At 41.3% G+C, this 22,291-nt stretch overlaps 1 protein-coding gene across 3 annotated transcripts in view; it reads left to right on the top strand.

Moving 5' to 3' along the window:
- The window catches only part of LOC126367519 (guanylate cyclase 32E), a 70,242-nt gene that overhangs the window by 34,211 nt on the left and 13,740 nt on the right, over positions 1 to 22,291 (top strand). For 2 of the 3 annotated variants that reach the window (XM_050011068.1, XM_050011066.1), the window contains exons 9-14: positions 4,279 to 4,424; positions 4,784 to 4,901; positions 5,509 to 5,599; positions 10,500 to 10,673; positions 11,488 to 11,568; positions 12,275 to 12,444. In XM_050011068.1, the coding sequence (XP_049867025.1) occupies positions 4,279 to 4,424; positions 4,784 to 4,901; positions 5,509 to 5,599; positions 10,500 to 10,673; positions 11,488 to 11,568; positions 12,275 to 12,444 (780 nt within the window). Of the gene's footprint in view, positions 1 to 4,278; positions 4,425 to 4,783; positions 4,902 to 5,508; positions 5,600 to 10,499; positions 10,678 to 11,487; positions 11,569 to 12,274; positions 12,445 to 22,291 lie in introns of all 3 variants that reach the window. The other variant, XM_050011067.1, reaches the window with a different exon arrangement.

Here is a 22,291-nt window from a genome sequence, read left to right as displayed (position 1 = left end):
TCTTTCTTATCGTGTGGGTTGTAAGATTGATGACCAATCTTACAGACCCTGGTGTCAGAGTTATAGAGCCGCCAAAGGCCTCTGACGTGGCTCGTAACGACTACCTCCATAGATAGTAACCGGGACCATCGGCTTAACGTGCCTTCCGAAGCACGGAATCGTCTTATTTTTCGGACAATCTGGTGGCCCGCAATGTCCAAACCAAACCATTGAGTAATATTGATATCCCTCTAATTGCAGAAACCATCCTCGACCACTTTTAATAATTTTCAATTCTTTAGACGTCATTCCGAAAAAATAAACAGTAAACTAAACAGGCACCAATAAATAAAACGTTATCACTGCAGCGCATGACTAGTGCAATACATCATATCGCATAGTTAAACAGGCCCTTTGTTCCCACTAGTTCGATTCATTAGTTCGATCGTCGGACTAGTGAGAATTTTTTTTCTCATTAGTTCGACCGTCGAACTAGTGAGCATTTCTTTTCTCATTTGTTCGACCGTCGAACCAATTTAAATTTAAAAATAGTTCTACCACATTTCAATGTTTTACTAATTTCGTAATAAAATAAAAAACGCTTGGTTCGTTATAAAATATATATTCGTGTACATCTATAGGATATCTTAGATCTTCTTTCTTATCGTGTGGGTTGTAAGATTGATGACCAATCTTACAGACCCTGGTGTCAGAGTTATAGAGCCGCCAAAGGCCTCTGACGTGGCTCGTAACGACTACCTCCATAGATAGTAACCGGGACCATCGGCTTAACGTGCCTTCCGAAGCACGGAATCGTCTTATTTTTCGGACAATCTGGTGGCCCGCAATGTCCAAACCAAACCATTGAGTAATATTGATATCCCTCTAATTGCAGAAACCATCCTCGACCACTTTTAATAATTTTCAATTCTTTAGACGTCATTCCGAAAAAATAAACAGTAAACTAAACAGGCACCAATAAATAAAACGTTATCACTGCAGCGCATGACTAGTGCAATACATCATATCGCATAGTTAAACAGGCTAAAAAAGCATCTACCCTCAAAATGAAAATAAAATCTATTACCACACTCCTTCTGCAGTTAAATATGTAGGTGTTCCAAATAAATAAATGTTTATAATGTATAATGCACATACCTAGGCGATGTAGGTATAGATGCATTTAAGGAAATGTGCAGTAGACAACTTCCGGGTGATATGACGATGATTTGTGTAATCTATAATGTATTGTTTATATACTTTGTTAGGAAGCCAGCTTATAATTTATAAGTTTTTTTTAAATATGTATTCGATCTAAGACAGCCTCCGTGGTCTAGTGGTTAGAGCATTGGTCTCTCGATCCGGAGGTCCTGGGTTCGATTCCCGGGTGGGAAACAGTTTTTTAAAAACTACTTTGTGAGACTTTCCCGGTTTGGTTAGGACATTGCGGGCCACCAGATTGTCCGAAAAATAAGACGATTCCGTGCTTCGGAAGGCACGTTAAGCCGATGGTCCCGGTTACTATCTATGGAGGTAGTCGTTACGAGCCACGTCAGAGGCCTTTGGCGGCTCTATAACTCTGACACCAGGGTCTGTAAGATTGGTCATCAATCTTACAACCCACACGATAAGAAAGAAGATCTAAGATATCCTATAGATGTACACGAATATATATTTTATAACGAACCAAGCGTTTTTTATTTTATTACGAAATTAGTAAAACATTGAAATGTGGTAGAACTATTTTTAAATTTAAATTGGTTCGACGATCGAACAAATGAGAAAAGAAATGCTCACTAGTTCGACGGTCGAACTAATGAGAAAAAAAATTCTCACTAGTCCGACGATCGAACTAATGAATCGAACTAGTGGGAACAAAGGCAATTATGTTGGCTTTCTTATCTTTCTAGAAATTTGCTTGAGCATAGGTAGTAGGTACATCATTTCTATACTTATCTCTCTATCTTTATTTAAGGGCGCTCTTGTCGGTGGAGAAATCGCTATTCCTCTCTTCTTCCCGCCAAATCATTCACCTTCTGACACGACACGACCTGCACCTTTTCTTTTATTTGTTGTATAAATGTTCTCCTAGGTCTACCGCTTCCTCTCTTCCCTTAAATTTTTCCTTCTATGATGTTTGTTATAAATGAATCCTGTCGTATCAGGTGGCCAATCATATTTCCTCTCCGGTTCCGGTTCTCAATGCTTATACTAACGCTTAAAAACCTTTAATGTATTTCCAACACGCATCGTTTTTCCTCGCTTGTGTGAACTCATAGAGAACTTTCTACGCAAAAAAGTTCCACAAATCAATCAAAAACTTTCGTCTGAAATCACATCTGTTGCATTCGACGAGATTTATCGTCAGTTTGGGTAATCCATTGGTATTTCTTTAACGTATTTATGATGCAAGTCACCTACATTTCGTTATAAAAATATATCTATTAAGTGTATAATAAGAGCGATAGGCTGATCACCTATCATAATACGGTTTATCATTATCCACCTTAGGACTACGTATCGAAAGTGGCTGCAAATAGTTTCTTGATTATTTGTAGTTCTGCCCACCCCATCGGGGTATACGATTGTCAGTTTATATATGTATGTATGTATGTATATAATAAAAGGTCATTATCTTTGCTTTTTTGTTTTAAAAATAAAAAAAGGTATATCAGCTAGCTACGAAAATAGCAAGTATGTCTATGAATATGTAAATATTTGCTATTTTTTTTGATAATAAGAACTTGCAATAAGAAGAAAATCATAATATATTATTATTATTTTATCTAAAATCAGTCTCGGAAGGCAGTGCCTACATAATATAAACATTCTAGCTTAGCATGGAGACTGGAAATAGGAGGAGACTGGAAATAGGAGTCACCTCATCAACCGGAAGGGTTACCTAATCGGAAACGATTAATAAAGTGAAGTAACTTAAGCCGTAGTCAGTAGCTTTAACTTCGACCTCTGGTGCCTGGGTCGAGGAAACGACATTCCTTTCTTCGGTATACTGAATCTCTTATTTAATAATTAGATTGGCTATTATAGCCCGAGACCCTCATCAAATTATAATTATCGTCGCTTATAGTGAAAACCACAGATATGCGCCTTTTTGAAACTTCACACTCGGATGTCTTGTTTGTTAACAAAACCTCGCAATAAACGCGCTAGTTTTTAATCCAGGAAAAAAATAGTCGTGCCGTTTACCCGGAATTAAATTAATTGTTTGAAATTGCGGTTTTGTTGAAAAAAAAAAACAATATCAGAAAGTAATTTTTCAGTGATGATTTTTTAAGTGATGATTCTGTGCTTCGAAGGGCACGTTAAGCAGTTGATCCCCATTAGCCGTAAAAACACCTCCACTAACCCTCAGTGGAGCTGCGTGGTGGAGTATGCCCCATTCCCCCTCCGATTGATAGAGGGGACGCCTATGCCCAGCAGTGGGACGTATGTATGCTGTTCATGATTTATGATTTTTTCAATAAGGCGTTGACGCGGTTTTTATTATAAGGCGAAGTTATATTAAACATCATGATATTCATATTATTTCTGTGAGTGATTGATTGTGAATTTGTGCGAGCAAAGTGATCAGGAGGCACTTAAACTTACTCCTATAAGGGCCCCATTCCTGAACAAAGAACCAGAAAAGCGAAACAAGTGGACCGCGCATAGTTACAAAGCCATCAACTATTTCAACCTAATCTTTCTATCGTTTGGGTTTTTTTTGAGCCGCCAAAGGCTCCTGACATGTCTCATGTAAACGACTACGTAATTACAGCAGCCAGTAATAACCGAGACCAACGGCTTAACGTGTGTGGAGAATCGGGTGTTCAGCCAGCAATGTCCTGATTTTTTTGTGATTTGTCCCACCAGGATTCGAACCCGGGACCTCCAGCTCGTGAGCCCAAAGCTCAACATTAAATCTAATAACGAGAAGAAGATTCGTCACCATAACCGTCAAGATTGAGGTGCTCGGTGGCGCAGCGGTAAACGCGCTCGGTCTGCGATTGTTGAAGTTAAGCAACTTTCGCAAAGGCCGGTCATAGGATGGGTGACCACTAAAAAAAATGTTTTCATCTCGTGCTCCTCCGTGCTTCGGAAGGCTCGTTAAGCCGTTGGTCCCGGCTGCATTAGCAGTCGTTAATAACCGTCAATCCGTACTGGGCCCGCGTGGTGGTTTAAGGCCCGATCTCCATATCCATCTATAGGGAAGGCCCGTGCCCCAGCAGTGGAGATGTTAATGGGCTGATGATGATGAACCATCAAGATATCCGGTCCTTATCTCGTCGTTGTCCTTAGATCCCGGTAGAGGCGGCCTGGCTCCACGATGCAGTGTGGGTGTATGCGCGTGCACTGGCCGAGGCCCTGAGTACGGGGGAAGGCGCACGCGACGGACGAGCTATAGCCACACGGATGAGGAACACCACCTATCGCAGTGTTATGGGGTGAGACATTTAGCTGTGCTATGTCAAAGCAATTCATTTTAAGAAGCAATATTGCTATTTGACATGTTTGCGTTACGCACTTACTTTTATATGCGTAAATGACAAATTGCAATATTGCTTTCTTAGATGAATTGCTTCGATTTTTCTTCTATTTTAACCCCCGTGGTAGTGGTCGTGTTGTTATTTGTTTTATAATTGTTTGTATGTACTGTGTGTGTGCCATCATCATCAATTTAAGAGCCACGCTCTTGTCGGTGCAGCATTTTTTTGTGTGCAATAAAGTATATTTGATTTGAAGTCCTAAGATGGTTGTCGAACAGAGGACATCAAAAGACATTTAACCTGTGAGCTATGAGCAGGTACTGGATTCACATGGACGAATGCGGCGACGCGGAGGGCAACTACACTCTCCTCTCCATGGATCCCTCTCGGCCTCCCGGACTGTATCCTCTTGCTGTTCTGCATAAATCTGCTCCTGTGAGTATTTAAACAGGGTGTTAGTGACATCGTAACGAAAACTTTGTGGGATAATTGAGATCATGATTCGGAGTTTATCAAGTAGAATTTTTCGTCGCAAAATTATGGAACTGAAAATAATTAAAAAGACACTAACATTTCAATGAATTTTCCGACAGAAAAATTCTACTCGATATCAACTCAGAATCGTGGTCTAAATCATCCCCCTCAGTATTCATTACGATGTCACTAACACCCTGTATGTAAATATTGTTTGCTATTATTGTATAGAAAATCAGGATAGTTTTATCAAAATATTTACCTATAAATTAACATATAAATAGCGTATACAGAATCAAACGGCCGTGCACGTACGCATAGTAAATTCGTACGTGGACCGAATTATACCTCAGCTTTTAACTGTACAGGCGTGTGGTGACGTCATCACTTGGCGTAGCCGATGCACTCCGGTGCCAACATGTGTTGCATTTGTTAGTACAGTGGTCCTTTGAATTATGAATATCCTTGTTGAAGAGAAACACATGTGTAAATGAACAAATCTATTTGAATCTTGTATACAATTTTGTTCAAAATACCTACCTGGTAGTTTACGAAATGTTTCTTGCAGGAGGTGAGATTTCTGCGCGAATTGAAATGGCCTGGCGGACGGGTGCCATTATCGGAACCCCCGTGCGGCTTCAGAGGCGAAAAGTGTGCAAGTAAGTTTCATTTTTTAAATTCCTTTTTACCACAATACTGAAAAAACTATAGGTATACGTATCTTCACTCAGCCCTAATGTGTAACGCATGTATAGTCCATTATGGCCGGCGTCGCGGCATTGTTACTTCGTAGACTCGTTACTTCGGGTTGGTCGTGTAAAAAACTAATTCTAGCTTAGCTGGCCCCCGGCATTAAGTGCAAGGCTTGAGAGAGGTCGTAAACCGAGAAGCGGTGCAAGCCATCGCCCACACGACTCCTGCTGTGAACCCGCCATTTAATGCCCCGCACACACCCCGAACACGAAAAACACTTTAGTTACTTAAGTTTGACAGCATAAAAGTGATATCGTCGTAAAAAAATACTCGGATTTTCTTGAACTCTTGGCAGCTTTACGCGATGGAGTGATGAGGGCATACCTACATAAAATTACACTTAATGTAACAACTTACCGATCGACATGAAGCAACTTATACTTACGTTAGTTAGTTTTGTATAGTTATTGAATTTAATAAGATGCATTGCCAGGAAATAGAGTCGTGTCTTTAAAAGGTACAAGACACAGAATACAGTAATTAGAAAACCCTTTGGTTACTAGCTGTCCCGAACGAAAGTTACTTACTTACTTAAATCTTTTAGCAAGACTAAATCACTTCCAGAAGACCAAATCCAAGTTTGCGGTTGAATTAATTCCATTGTTTCATTCGGTCCACGTATCCTTCTAGCATTCTGCATTGCTTTGCTTATCTATGAACTCTCCCGTGTCTGGTCTGAAGATATAAAATCAGTAACGACCTCCTTGGCTTTATACCAGCTTATACTAATTTAATTCTATACAAGTTTGTTTACTACTTAGTGTCTGAGAATACGTGCTGAAGACAATAAAGTGAGTTTACGCTCGCAATAAAAAGCAGGACGTGATTTAATTTATTCGCTTGTAGCGGACGATAACGGGGGTGTTGTTCTTGTAAACGTTTGTAAGGATTTCCCGGACAGGGCTTTGTCCCGGCTTTTCCAATTTAATGGTTGGACTCGTCCCGTACCCACTTTCCGTCATCTCGAGAATCCGCGGATCTAGCTACAAATTGGATCGAGACGTATATTAAAACCGTTGGCTGCTTCAAAAGAGTGTATTATGAGCTTTGTGCTCGCACTCCGTTGAAGGAATTCTATTTGCTAAAGGCTTAACGTAGGTTCAGAGTTCGTTTCAGTGCGGTGACGGCGGAAGATATAGACGTTAGGAATTTGTATTTTTCTAAAGAAATTGCATTGCTTGCTGGCGCAGAATAGCTTTTGATAGCATTCAACATTTTCTTTCTAAGTTTGTTACTTAAGTATCCTAATGTGATTCTAATTTAATCATCATCATCATCATCAGCCGTATGACGCCCACTGCTGGGCATAGGCCTCCCCCAAGGATCTCCACGACGATCGGTCCTGCGCTGCCCGCATCCAGCGGCTTCCCGCGACCTTCACCAGATCGTCGGTCCACCTTGTAGCGGGCCTACCCACTGAGCGTCGTCCGACACGTGGTCGCCACTCCAGAACCTTTCCGCCCCATCGGCCATCGGTTCTCCTCGCTATGTGTCCTGCCCACTGCCACTTCAGCTTTGCAATTCTCCGAGCTATGTCGGTGACTTTAGTTCTCCTGCGGATCTCCTCATTTCTGATTCGATCCAGCAGGGAAATACCGAGCATAGCTCTCTCCATTGCCCGCTGAGCGACACCGAGCCTCCTCACGAGACCCATAGTAAGCGGCCACGTCTCACTGCCGTAGGTCATCACTGGCAACACGCACTGGTCAAAGACTTTCGTCTTGAGACACTGAGGTATTCTGGACGAGAAGATATTCCGCAGCTTCCCGAACGCTGCCCATCCGAGTTGGATCCGACGAGAGATCTCTTTCTCGAAGTTGGACTTACCTAACTGGATTATTTGTCCTAGGTAAATGTACTGGTCTACAACTTCGAGTGTAACGTTCCCAACCTGAACTGGAGTGGGTGCGACATGGTCGTTGGACATAATTTTTGTCTTTGCCATGTTCATGCTAAGACCCACTCGTTGGGATGCGTTACTGAGATGCTCGAGCATGGTGTTCAGGTCTTCCAGGGTCTCAGCCATTAGGACTATATCATCGGCAAATCGAAGGTGCGTCAGGTACTCGCCGTTGATGTTGATGCCAAATCCTTTCCAGTCCAGAAGCTTAAAAATATCCTCCAATGCAGCAGTGAACAGTTTCGGAGAGATGACATCTCCCTGTCTCACTCCTCGCTGCAGTTGGATCGGATTAGAGCTCTGGTTCTGTACTCGAACTGACATAGTGGCATTTTGGTAGAGGTCCCTTAGCACTTCGATGTACCTATGGTCCACTTGGCACCTCTGAAGAGACTGCAACACAGCCCAGGTCTCGATCGAATCAAAGGCTTTCTCATAGTCCACAAACGCCAAGCAAAGTGGCAAATTATACTCTTCGGTCTTCTGTATAACCTGCCGCAGCGTATGGATGTGGTCTATGGTGCTAAAGCCTTTTCGGAAACCGGCTTGTTCGGGAGGCTGGAAGTCGTCAAACCTGCAAGCGAGACGATTCGTAATGACCCTCGAAAACAACTTGTAGACATGGCTCAGAAGCGAGATAGGTCTGTAGTTCTTCAGTAGGGCTTTATCCCCTTTCTTGAAGAACAAGATCACCTCGCCTCCGCTCCATGCCCTCGGCGTTTTGCCCTGAAATATGACGGAATTGAAGAGCCTCTGGAGGACTTTAAGTATTGGCGTTCCGCCCGCTCTCAGAAGTTCTGCTGTGATTCCGTCATCTCCTGCCGCTTTGTTGTTTTTGAGTTGTTTGAGGGCCATCCTAATCTCGTACAGGCTGACGTCCGGGATATCTTCAGTGTAGTGTCGGGTAAGCTTGGCTCGAGGGTCTCGAGCCATGCTTTCGCCTGATGTTTTCGTGGAATATAGCTGTCTATAGAAACTCTCAATCTCTCTCAGGATTTCGGGAGTCGACGAAATGATTCTGCCGTCCTCAGTTTTCAGTCTCGCTAGTTGACTTTGCCCAATAGACAGATCTTTTGCGAACACCTTGGAGCCCTTGTTCCGCTCTATAGCCTCTTTAATACGTTTAGTATTAAATTGGCGAAGGTCGCTCGTCAAAGACTTCGAGATCTGTCTATTAAGTTGTCTATAACGTACGACATCCGCTGAGTCCTGCAGCCTCATTTCGTGTCTCTTATCCATGAGTTCGAGTGTGTGTGCGGAGAGTTTCTGCGTTTTGGTACGGCGGGTTCTAAAGTGTTTAGAACCTACCGTACGGACAGCATCCACCATCAGGTCGTTTATATCGTCCACGTCTGCGCAGTTCTCAAGGTACTCGAAGCGGTTTTGAAGCTCGAGCTGAAAGCGCTCGGGGTTTTGGATCTGGGCTGGCGCCGGTCGGAGCGTGGATTTTATCAGTCGCGATCTTTCTAGCTTGATATTGATATTCAATGTGCCTCTTACCATGCGGTGATCGCTTCCCGTCTTAACGGCATTGATCACAGAGACATCATTGAATATGTGCTTTTTCGTCGACATGATAAAATCGATCTCATTTTTATACCTGCCATTGGGACTTATCCAGGTCCATTTGCGGGTCGCGGGCTTCCTGAAGAAGGAGTTCATCATATAGAGGTTCTCCTTCTCCATAAAGTCCGCAAGCATCCCGCCTCTGGTGTTCCGGACCCCAAATCCAAATTGCCCCACTCTCAGCTCGTTACCGCAACGTTTCCCCAACTGTGCATTAAAGTCCCCCATCACAATCGTGTAGTGGTTTTTATGGCTATGCATGGCTTTAGAAATCTCCTCATACATAGTCTCCACTTCGTCATCATGGTGTCCCGAGGTCGGAGCGTATACCTGGATGACAGTCAGCGAATATCGCGATGATATTCTGAGTACCAGGTACGCTACCCTGCTCGAAACACTACCGATGGTCAACACGTTGTTGACTAGGGACTTGTGGACGATAAACCCGACACCACCCATGGACAGTTGTTCGCCCTCCCGGAAGTACAGCAAGTTACCGGAGCCCAGAGTTATCGTGTCCTCGCCCTTTCTTCGGACTTCAGACAACCCGATGACATCCCAGTGTAACCTGCTGATAGATTCTTCCAACTCGGTAAGCTTCTCGTCGGTCCTCAGTGTGCACGTGTTGTATGTTGCCAGGTACAGTCGTCGTTGGTGGTAGCCGAATCCAGCCCGGAGATTCTTCGCACCCCCTGCCCCGCCGTTACCGTAGCCGCTACCGTAGCCACGGACAACGGGGCTGCCGGGGACTGGGGGCCGTTTTTTATGTGTTGAGGTCATATTGGGGGGGGTTTGGACCATAAGCCCACCGCGCTGGTCCAGTGCGTGTTGGTGGGTCGCCAGAGCCTCTTTCGTTGAATAGCAGGATGTACCGCGTGCAGGCGAGGTTGGCTTGGGCTCCGAAAGGTGTCGTTTGGAGCCCCTTACATCCCCTGTAACTAACTAATTTAATGAATGACAGATATTATGCATTTTTATGTTTTTAGATATAAATGATGACCCTTTTTATTACCCAGGCTCAATTACATCTTCCACCCATTATTATTCTGTTCAAAATAAAGAGAAGCAATAGGTGGCAACATAATTATACACATAGTTGTAAGGCCGAAGCTACATTTACTAACTTATTCAAGTTAAGTTTTTTTTTAAGAACGTCTAGGGCTCTGTGACGAGGTTTTAGTTGCAGCTACTTTTCCTCGGCTATACAGGTTGTGAGAAACTGCAGTAGTTTTAGACGGATGAGACATTCGTTAAGTAAGAATTAACGATTCAAAGTGTAAAAATAGAAATAAACCTACTTACCAACTAAATAAATATATTTTTGAATTTGAATTTGGAAGGTCACGTGGGCGCGTGGGCACTCGGCGCATGCGGCGGTACTCTAGCCCTGTTAGTACTGGCCGCACTAGCTCTGTACCGCGGGTGGCGTTACGAGCAGGAGCTGGACTCGCTGCTCTGGAAGATCGACTTCCGAGACCTGCACCTACCCGAGGAAGACCAGCGCAACAAACTGAGTAGGTAAACCTAACTTTGTATGTTGTTGCATGGGTGCTTGTGTAGTGGGGTAAAAAATATAAGCATCGGTACTGGCGAAGTGGCTACCGTTACTACATAATCTACATATTATTATGTCTACAATCAGTGCTGATATGCGAATTAACTAAACAATAGCATCTAAGATAATGGGTACCACCTAAACATCTAGTTAATTCGAACGGGTTAAATTAAAACATATACCCGACCGAAATAACTCAGGGTCATGGTCTGAATCATCCCCCAACGTTTTCGTTACGATGTCACTGACACCCATACATACCCGAATGGCTTTTGTAAATACTTACTTGTACAGTCATAAACAATATCATGTACCCATTTTAGAACCCTGTCGCACTATCATATTTGACATTTAATGAGACTTACGGTTTAATTTGTCAAAAAAGTTAATGTGACATGGTATCAAAATGAATACATATTAGTACTCGTGACCGTACGTGGTGTTAGTGACATGGTAACGAATACTGAGGGGGATGGTTCGGCTCATGGTTCTTAGTTAATGTGGAATTTTCCATCGCAAAAGTATAGAATTGAAAATAATTTAAATAACATGAATTTTGCGACGGAAAATTGCACTTGATATTAACTCAGAATCAAGGTCTCAATCATTCCCCTCAGTATTCGGTACGATATCACTAACACCCTGTATAGGTAACCCGCACGAATTAAATAGACACCTGTCCTATCGAATAAGCTACGTCATCGCCCTTATGTCGCCATTAGAAGATGGTGAACATGTTAGCAAGTTGATCAGAGCTGATTTTTTCCAGCAAGATAGCAGCGCGGTGGTGAACGTCAATCCCTCGTCTAACACCACGACTAACTCCGAGAAAGGTGGAGCAGGCGGCAGCACAGGTAACGTATTTTTAAAATTTAGATAAGTATTTTTGTAATATTTTTCAATACTTACTTTATGTAAGTAGTTATTATTGTATGTCACAACATGACTAAATGTGCTGAGCGCTAGAAGCTTCACTTTCATCGATATACTTACCACATTTATGACAATAAATTTTCATTTCATTTCATATAGCAGCTAGCTCTAAAATTGCAATTAACTAACTTTCCTTAACAAGAAAGTTGTATACATAATAAATAATACTTTAAAAACTTTAAAAAAATCTTAAAATTTGTTTATGCCTTGTTTATGGGGACTCGGAGCGCGTTACGCATCTATCTTAATAATTATTTATTTATTCAGGTAAAAAGGCTACCCACACATTGGAAAAATAAATACATAATTTTAAATGGTTAAAATAATATAAAATATACTTAATACAAATAAAAGAAACGCAAATATATAATAAATGTATGAAATGCGTGTGAGAACGCGTGTGTATAACGCTCTTATCCATCGCGATATCGCGATACCACATAAAGCGCCTTTTTAAATATGCACATTCTAATGTGACTTCTTTCAATGAATTTCATTGTGGGTTAAAATTGTTACCTGTTGCACAAGTTTTACCTAAACAATCAAATCACCTGCTTATGTTTGGATTAACTTTTAAAGTCGCTACGCCAGAAAGAAAGTCTTAAGATTTTAAAACATCTGTGACAGGTGGCGTAAGGTCTAGTCAAGTGTCCCTGAGCTCGAACCCAGACCTGGACTTCCGCTACTCGGCCATCTTCACGGAGGTGGCTTTCTACCGGGGTAGGCTGCTGGCGGTGAAGAGAGTCAGGCGACATCACATCGACATCAACCGGGAGATCAAGAAGGAACTTAAGATTGTACGTACCTATTTTTTTTTCGTGTTTTTGATTTGATTATTTCATTTTTTCAGCTACACATAAGCGAGGCGTCTAATAACCAACATAGGAAAAAAAATATGATTTCTTGCCAGAAAACAAAATCTCACGAAGTCACCATTAAACAAAATCATCCTAATTTCCGATTAATATTATTGAGTTAATGTTGCGGAAGGTAATTCTTGCTAAACTTCCCCTGTTTTTAATTTTGTTTATAATAATTTCTTCCAGTAGTTCTAAAAATGGTTCCGACAAATGTTACTTATATTTTATACCAAAATTATCATTTTTATCCCTCCTCACGTATTTAATTTGTACTACATACTTGCGGTAGTATGTACCTACAGGTAGGTTAGTTTCAATTTTTTTTACTTCAATCAATTTTTTTAACGGTACTTATTGTAGATTTGCCGCAGATGGCATTAACTACTTGGCCGGACAAATGGGGAGCGCTGAAGGCTCTCACCCGGTACAACGTTTAAGATAACAGGCCTGAAGGTGCCCAGTTGGGCGCGAACCTCGCCTCAGGGCGTCGTCTGAGAGGAAAAATATTTGAAAGAATTAATCGACCCGAGTGGGTCGATAGCGATAAGCGCTGATTGAGGGAAATCGTCGACCACGCTGGCGGGGTCGGTATCGGGGTCCTGAAGTATTTGGTGTCGCGAGCTGATCGGCCGCCTCTATGGCTAGAGTAATCGGGTCATCGGGATCGTATATTACGTCCTTCATTTAACTTCACGTTTGTTGCTATTGTAAACAGCTCCAACATACATTCAACAAAAGAAAAGTACTTAAACGTTTTCTTTCGGGTCAGTTTTATGTTTCATACAATTTATAAACCTAAATAAGTTTAATGTCGGCAACACTTGCTTCTGGAAGTTAACGACTTAATGTTTTTACAGCTCCACTTTTACACCACGCGTGAGGTCAGTCCACAATAAGGGACTTTCCATGCTATGTTCACTGAAACCAATATAAGTAGATGGCGTTCTACAGCTTTAACGTGATAATTACCTATTTTCTCATTACTCAGGTACATAATTATTTTAAAATACAATATAAAAGCAGAAGCATATATAAAAATAATTGTTGGTTGATATTTGGATCAAATTATGTATAGAATTATGTTGCTACCTATATTGCTGCTCTTTATTTTGATCAGAATAATAATGGATGGAAGATGTAATTGTGCCTGAGTGTAATAAAAAGGGTCATCATTTATACCCAAAAACAAAGATAAAAGATGCATAAACAGGGTGTTAGTGACATCGTAACGAATACTCAGGGGGATGATTCAGACCATGATTCTGAGTTAATATCAAGTGGAATTTTTCGTCGCAAAATTCATGATTTTTTTTAGTTTTTTTTTTTAAATTATTTTCAATTCTATAATTTTGCGATGAAAAATTCCACTTGATATTACCTCGGAATAATCAGCTGAATCATCCCCCTCAGTATTCGTTACGATGTCACTTACACCCCACACAAGTACATAGGGTAGCCATACAAGTAGGTATGGGTGTTAGTGACACCATAACGAATACTGAGGGGGATGGTTCAGACTATGATTCTGAGTTGATATCAAGTGGAATTTTCAGTCTGAATATTCCTGAAAATTTTTGTGGTTTTTTTATTATTTTCAATTCCATACTTTTGCGACGGAAAATTCCACTTGATATCATCTCAGAATCATGGCCTCAATCACCCCTCAAAGTTTTCGTTACGATGTCACTAACACCCTGTATATATGTCTGTTATCCATGAAATTAGAAAGTTAAATTATTTAGCGAAGGAAAATCTGTACAGCGCAATCTAAATTGTTTTTGACCAACGTAGCCTGAGAAGTCCCTCATTGTAGTTTAGTAGTTAGGTAAATGACAAATAAATGATAATTATTTGCGAAGTAAATGGTAGTCATACAGGTGTTAACGTATTTTTAGGTACTTACAGCATTTTCAGTCACTCATCGTAACATGCAAAATGTCAATTATAAATTATGTATTACATACTTAATTATAATTATGTAACTTTAACTAATATGTTGAATTAAATATTATCACAACTATTCTAACACTTAAATATTATCTTGAAGTCACAATCAGGTGTCAAGAAATTCTTTGACAGAGTAAAATAGTCGATCTAGCAGCCATTTATACAGGACTGATTTAAATTTATTTAGGTACACGTATTACTTATCACGTTTTTGTTTTAGTACTTAAACAGGAAAGTTGAGAACGCAAAAGTATTTTGCATGTAGTACCTACGTACAGAAAAGTTTCTTGGATTAATCTATGTGCTCGGCTGTGGGCGCTGTGGCTGCTAACCGCAAACCGCAGTAAAATGGCTCGGTCGAGGGGTATACTTCATTCGCTTCGTTTGATGATGAACTGTCGATACTTACACCAGAACAGAAATGAGAATTAAAGTAAGTTATTTAAATGTGTTTCGTGTTGTCACATGAACTAGGTACAATCAGAAAGCAAAAGTTCAGTCATTAAGCCCTGTGAATTATTTGTAAACAGTGGTGGAAATTATGAACCATTAGTTGTCATAATTATAAAATGTATGTTTTGTGGGTGTTTTTGGTCTATTACAGAAACAACACGTAACCAGGAGGTCTTAAGTGCAACCAGTTAATTTATTACTTTGCAAGAAACTGATTAGACTAATTATTGCAGCTAATCGTACGGTCACGAGTACTGATATGTATACACTTTGAAACCATGTTACATTAACTTTTTTGCCAAATTAAACCGTAAGTCTCATTAAATGTCAAATATGATAGTGCGACAGGGTTCTAAAGTGGGTACATGATATTGCTCATGACTATACATGTGCATGTTGACAAGTAGGCAGATCCTCAGAGTAGTAGGTAACAGGCAAGTAGGTAATTTATTTAGCAAAAATAAAATACAAAAAAGAACGAACCTGTATAGTTCCTTAAGTTTATAAAACAACATAAAACATTAACTAATCTCACGAAGTCAACATTAAACAAAATCATCCTAATTTCCTATCAATATTATTGAGTAATGTTGCGGAAGGTAATTCTTGCTAAACTTCCCTGTTTATCCTCAATCCAATACATATAAATAGCGTCGTTGAAAAAATTGTTATCTACCCCATGATGATAGATCGGGCATCCAATTTGCTATACAGAATCTAAGCGTAGGGTTGAGAGTAGACCAAGTTCTCAACGATAATATCCGTGCAAGTCGTAAAAATAGTTCAAATCTTGACAATAATTTCAATTTTTAGGTTTTCATGATAATTACTCCTAGCCATGGTAGCCCAGTTAGTAGAATGCTTGCCTCTCACTTCAAGGTCGCAGGTTCGAATCCAGCACAGGCCTAAAACAATGAATGTCGAATTTGACTTCGAATTCATGTTTGGATCATAAATGATCATAAGTGAAGGAAAACATAGTGAGGAAACCCACATTCCCGTATTGGGCTGGTTTTCCCTTCGCGGGTTGAAAGGTCAGGCAGGCAGTCGCTTCTGTAAAAAATCGGACCTGTCAAATCTTCAGGTTAGGTAAGCGGACCCTGTGAAAAACGGGATAATGGGGGTTAATATGAGTGCCTAGAAAAATGAACATAAAAAATAAGAAATTTTCTTAAGATTTTCTGGTGTCGTGCTTTTATACTAGATGTCCGATGTGTTACATTCCATCAATATTCTTATTCATAAATGTCCAAAAAGAACTTAGCTAACTTTTTACGATTGATGATTCTGGTGGGATCTTGGTTAGTGATTCAATAACATAACTTATTTACCCTGTTGTGCCCTTAAGCCGGCATAAGAGAGGCGCATACTCGGGCCCACAAAACAAATAGAGTTTTCCTCATGCCTCGAGATATGACGAAGGCGCAGACTGAGACAAATCACTTCCATTCCGAGGCTTTATTTAGTAAATACGTACTTTGTAGCAGGTAAGATACCTAATAGAAACGGGTCGTCTTAAGGTCCTTGCACACCGCCTATAAACCGGGTATAAACTGTTTTGTTTTGTGGAAAATGCATCAAAAGCGTTGATCTGATGAAGTATCGTAACTGTTAAAAACAGATTTAACAGATTCAGCAGAGGAAGACCTAGAATATTTGATACATTGACCAAATTGGAGATGTCCTTAGAAAAGGTTCAGTACGAGCTACTCTGAACCGGCGTGCGTGTGTGAAACGATTGATGAATGTTGAAGAAGCAAGAGAAGTATGTCAGGATCGAAGCAAACGGAATTCCATAGTCTCTGCTTACTCCGGTGGGAAATAGGTATGTGTATGTTCTAAAGAGTCATTGGCTTCTTTATCAACATGAGCGGGGATAAAAATTATATGATGAGTTTTGTTTCAAAATAAAGTAATCTTGAAAAATGTTTACAAAAGTGAATAAGCACTAGTGACGAAGCACCTTTACAGCGTCATTTTTCACGGCCAGTTGTTTGTGACGAACAATGAATGACGTACGTGGCAGTGGGATTGTCTTTTGTTTTGTGTTTGTCACTATTTCGAGCCAGAATTAATAGGATAGCTAGCTCGTAGCCAAAAGTTAAAGCGAGGAATGTTTGACAAGTTTGGTCATGGTCAGTGAGTGAAACGTTGACTTATCGCTTAGAGATTACGCTGGAAGATATAAGAAATAATTATATTTAGGGGCCCGGTTATTGACTTCAAGCAGCTGAAATACCCTGATAACTGCGCTGAATACAGGATTTTTTTTGCCATTGGCACCGATTCCTGCAGACACATCCTAATTTTATTTTAAGTTATACCTGTCATTTTCTTATCCGCCGAAAACATAGCGATAGCCGAAAGCATAAGCGACAGACGATTTACAACTGTTAATTTTAAAGCAAATGAATAACCCGGGCGAATAAAATAAACATCTCGCTCATATGCAACCCGTTTGACGTGTGCTGTCAAACATAATTCTGTCGGGTTATTGGCCAATATAAAAATTTGGAAGGGCTTTTTACTGCCTAAAATAGGCGTGTATTCCATTGTATAAGCTACCACTTATACACATTTGTACGTGTTTTGTATTTTCCTTACCTTGCGTTTTACGCGCGGCTCGTGACGTAGACATGTACTTCTATAAATATGATTCAGTGCAATAAACACCTTTCACGGGAACGGACACTTTTACTCTAACTTTCCTAACTCGTGAAAACTCAACATTTAACTACTACACTCAACTTGAACTTTGACTTAACCACTATATACATCGTGTAGAGGCATTGGCCCCTACATCTTCTTCGAGCCGGATTTATATCAGTAAAGTGAAGTGTGACCACGTGTTTTGGTAATTTTGCCAACGACTGCGAATCGGTTGGATCGGCCTCCCACCAGCGGGTCTCACCGGTCTGATTGAGAAGGCGCATATGTCGTAGTGAAATTTCTGTCACGTTCATCGTCCGACACTTCTTCAACCATATAACAACCTACTTTAGCCATCATGAAGGACTTATTACAACGTCAACAACTCATCGCTGAGGCGATTGAAAAAATAAGAATAAATTTTTCCAAGGATTCTACACGCCGCAAAACTAAGGAGTATGGTGAGAAGCGCCTGAAGGAACTTGAAACCTTGTGGACAGAGTTTGAAAATAACCATCAACTCCTCATTACTATTCAGGACCAACCCAATGAGTATTTCACCGCGGATGCTCATCAGTTGCTGAAAACTAAATATGAGTTGATAAAGGCCAAACTACTCAAGGTCATTGAGAACCCACCGGGTAACGAAGCAGGTACGTCTCAAGATAACGGAGGGTTATCAAGATCTGATGAACTAATCAGCGCGCAGACCACCAACTTCCGAGCTTTCACTCGTTTGCTACGCAACATTAAGTTATGCGAGCCAATCGAGAAGTGGGAAATCGAAGATAAACTTCAGATGCTGCAATCTCGCTGGAAGGTCATTGATGATAACCACTGGCAGATAGACAGGGAACTAATTGGGGCTAACGTGGATTACGAACAAGACTATACAAAACATGAAGCCATTTTCGAATCCACTAAGAAGGAGCTGCATTTAAAATTGAACGCTTCATCACACAAGCCAAGTGCAGTGCCTCCTATTGACATCCCAACATTTACAGGAAACTATACACAGTGGCCAACATTTATGGATTTGTATAGCGAGGCTATACACAACAATATATCCTTAACAAAGGCCCAAAAAATGCAACACCTCAAGGGGAAGCTCAAGGGTGAAGCAGAGCGCATCGTTCAACACTTAACGGTATCGGCTGAGAACTATGATACCTGTTGGGATATCCTTAACCACAGGTACAACAATAAACAACTGCTTTTCACAAAACAAATTGAAACATTCATGAACCAGCCGACCGTACAACATGCCAACTCATTCGAGTTAAAACGCTTGCATGATGTGAGTCTAGAAACCATTCATGCCATTCACAATCTTGGGATCGAGACAACCACCTGGGATCCTATCCTGGTTCACATTTTAACGGGAAAACTTGACGCCGATACCTACGCGTCGTACATGGAAACCAGGAAAGAGCCTAAGGAACTTCCGTCCTTTGACGAATTTATTACGTTTCTACAAAGGAAGTTTACTGCGTTGGAGCCAATCAATAAGAAAAGGCAGCCTACGTTTGTTTCAACAAAAGTTAACCAACCAAACAAGGAATATAAGGACCAATGGAATCCGCGCACGGATCATTTTACGTTCAACCACACTGCACCTAACAGCGATCGTGACGTCACAACCAAGCGAACATTACTATCCGACATATCAAGGTTATACGATCCCCTTGGTTGGCTCGCGCCGGTCACCGTGAAAGCGAAGATGATATGATGATCTCCCTGAAGCATGCAGCCAGCTGGTAATGTTAAGATGCCGTTGCTATGCAACTTTTGCGAAGTATCACCCGCCGGGCAGAAAATGGCTCGGCTCTCAACATCCTCTCGCCACGGAAATTCTGGAACATCAGATAAATGTGGACGACTTGCTAGGCGGAAGTAACACCATTGACGAAGCAAAAGAAGCCCAAACACAACTAATTAGCTTACTAAAGGGGAGTCCGTTTCTACTCAGGGAAGTAGAATAGGGTGTGAATCTACTCTGAATCACACCGCAACGTGAAGCATGCAGCCAGCTGGTAATGTTAAGATGCCGTTGCTATGCAACTTTTGCGAAGTATCACCCGCCGGGCAGAAAATGCGCATAGCGCATTCTTCGCAGCACGCGAACAGCCAGGACTCCCGACTATGTAATTGCACCCACTCGTCTCTGCAATCTGATACTTCAGAGTGACAGTTGACCGCCTCTCTATTGTTTATAATATTAGCTTCGCAGATAGTGGTAATTGTTTTTAAATTGTAGATTGGTAGGTTCAAATTACAAAGTAATAGTCGGTCGTTCAAATGCAAACAAGTTGTCAGATCTTCCGAACTCATAGGCATTAGGAAAGATTTTCGAAGATTTATAGCCATATATTCCGATGTAGGGATGATCGATGTCATGTTCCCATTTTTTATTGCTCTGATGGGTATAATCTTCGTGAGCTCGTATTGCTGCTCATGAGATAGGAGTGGTATCTTAACCTCAAATATCAAAAAGTTCCTTGTAAGCTTCTCGTGAACTCGAGATATTTTGTACATTTCTCGAACGCAGTCACGGTTGTCTGTGCAAGGCAAGGTCAATCCCTTAGGTAGCTTCCTTGAAATCACGTTTAATTGCCTTTCAAAAGCGTCTGGTTTCAGGAGATGTGTGTCTGCACGTCCGTTTTTGACGTCAGTGACCAGATCGAGTAAGGATTGTTGAACTCTCCGAATGTTGGATAGTATCATGTTCGCCGCCAGTGATGTTGCGGTAATGTACATAGTACGTTGAGTGTCTGCCGCAATTTGATTTTGCGTTTCTTGTAAATGTTTATTGATTATGGCAAATTGGTTGTTCATCACTTCTTCGTTTCGTTTTAGCAAATTGTACTCGCCTTCTATTATAGATGTATGTTGTTTATATAAGGTTAGCAAGTGATTTTGGTTCTTTTGCAGTAGGTTGATATCCTTGTCGTACTTTTCAGCGAACCGATCATCTAACACCCCAAACAATGAGTTGGCGAGATATCCGACACCGTTTATCAAGCCTCTCTTCATTCGACTTCCGTGTTCCGTTTGAAGTATATCGTTATAATGTTTCAACTCGTTCACTTCGTGTTGTAACTGGGCTGCTATTGCTGTGAAGGCGGCATATGATTTATCCTTTTGACAAAGGATTTGAAGATGTTGAACATAGTCTTTGATATTATCCAAACTTTGCCAGTATGATGTCATGTTATAGTAGACAACCATTTTCCATTCTCCTTGGATAACATTCATGTCCGCTATTTTGTCGAAGTAAACCAGCTTAGCCGAATTCAAGCTAGTTACGTTAATTGTCTGCGGCTGTGGTGTCACTGAAGTTATGCACATCACGATTAACACAAATAATGCACCAAAGTAACTAGATATATTTGTGTTTTTCCTTGGTCTGAGGATAACTTTTGGTTGCTCAGATTGTTCTGTTTGGGTACTAGTGGTTTGCTCATTGTCAATAGGCAATCGGGAGAGTTTAGTCACTGGTCTCTTCATAGTACTTGTCTTGGTTTTCAAGGTGACCACGCGCACTAGTCCGTCAGGCCCGGGATGTGTATCTGTAACTTTACCAAGCAGCCATTTTGCTGGTGGGATGTTATCTTCCTTTACCAACACAACGTCGCCAGTTTCAATGTTTTTAGATGTAAAGTTCCACTTGTTACGAGATTGCAACGTTTGAAGGTAGTCTGTCGACCACTTCTTCCAGAAGTCCTTAAACATCTTAGCCGTTAATTGCCACCTGTTATTAGGAGTCAAGTTATCACCTTCGCATGACAATGGTGGTGCTAGTATGGACCCACCAACGAGGAAGTGAGCTGGAGTCAGACAATCTATGTCTTCGACGTCTTCTGTCAGCGCTACTAGGGGTCTTGAGTTAAGACAGGACTCGATTTGGGTCAAGAGCGTAGAAAACTCCTCAAAAGTGAGTTTTTGCTCACCAAGGACACGTCTTAAGTGGTATTTCATGCTCTTGACCGCAGCTTCCCACAAACCACCCGCTGTTGGCCAAGAGGGTGCATTAAAATGCCACTCTATACCCCATTCAGCTATGTTGGTAAGTACTTCGTCGTCGATGTACAGATTCAAAGCCTCTTGTCGTTGTTTGTTCAAGGTTCTGGCAGCACCCACAAAGTTTGTGCCATTATCACTGTATAAGTGTTTTGGTGTTCCTCTGCGGGCACAGAATCGTTTCAGGGCGTTCAGGAATGCTGCTGAGCTCAGGTCGGAGACAAGTTCTAAGTGAATGGCCTTGGTGCATAGACAAATGAACACTGCTATATAGGCCTTTGAAGTTTTTATGCCCCTGCCCTTGTTAGCCTTCACGTCGACATGACCAGTAAAATCCACTCCAGTGTGGGTGAAGGGTCTTGATGGTGTGACACGCGGCCGAGGGAGGTCTGCCATGAGCTGCTGACCAGAAGTCTGCTTAAAACGATGGCATCTGACGCATCTTAGAAGATACTTCTTGACAGTCCTCATACCGCCAATTATCCAATATCTGTTGCGCAGATGAGACAGAGTTAGTCTGGCACCACCATGTAAAGTTCTCCGGTGAGCCTGGTCAATAAGTAACTCCGTTAACTTGTCGTTGTTGGGCAAGATAACAGGATGTTTCTGTGACTCGGTCAAGCCTGAATGTCCTAATCTGCCTCCCACTCTCATAATGTTGTTTTTGTCCAAAAATGGATTCAATTTTAAAATGTGGCTAGTTGAACGCACTTGA

Source organism: Pectinophora gossypiella, chromosome 6 (genome assembly GCF_024362695.1).
Source record: "Pectinophora gossypiella chromosome 6, ilPecGoss1.1, whole genome shotgun sequence".
In the NCBI taxonomy this organism is placed as follows: Eukaryota; Metazoa; Arthropoda; class Insecta; order Lepidoptera; family Gelechiidae; genus Pectinophora; species Pectinophora gossypiella.
The sequence above is the reverse complement of the archived record's forward strand: the minus strand, read 5'-3'. Positions and strand labels throughout refer to the sequence as shown.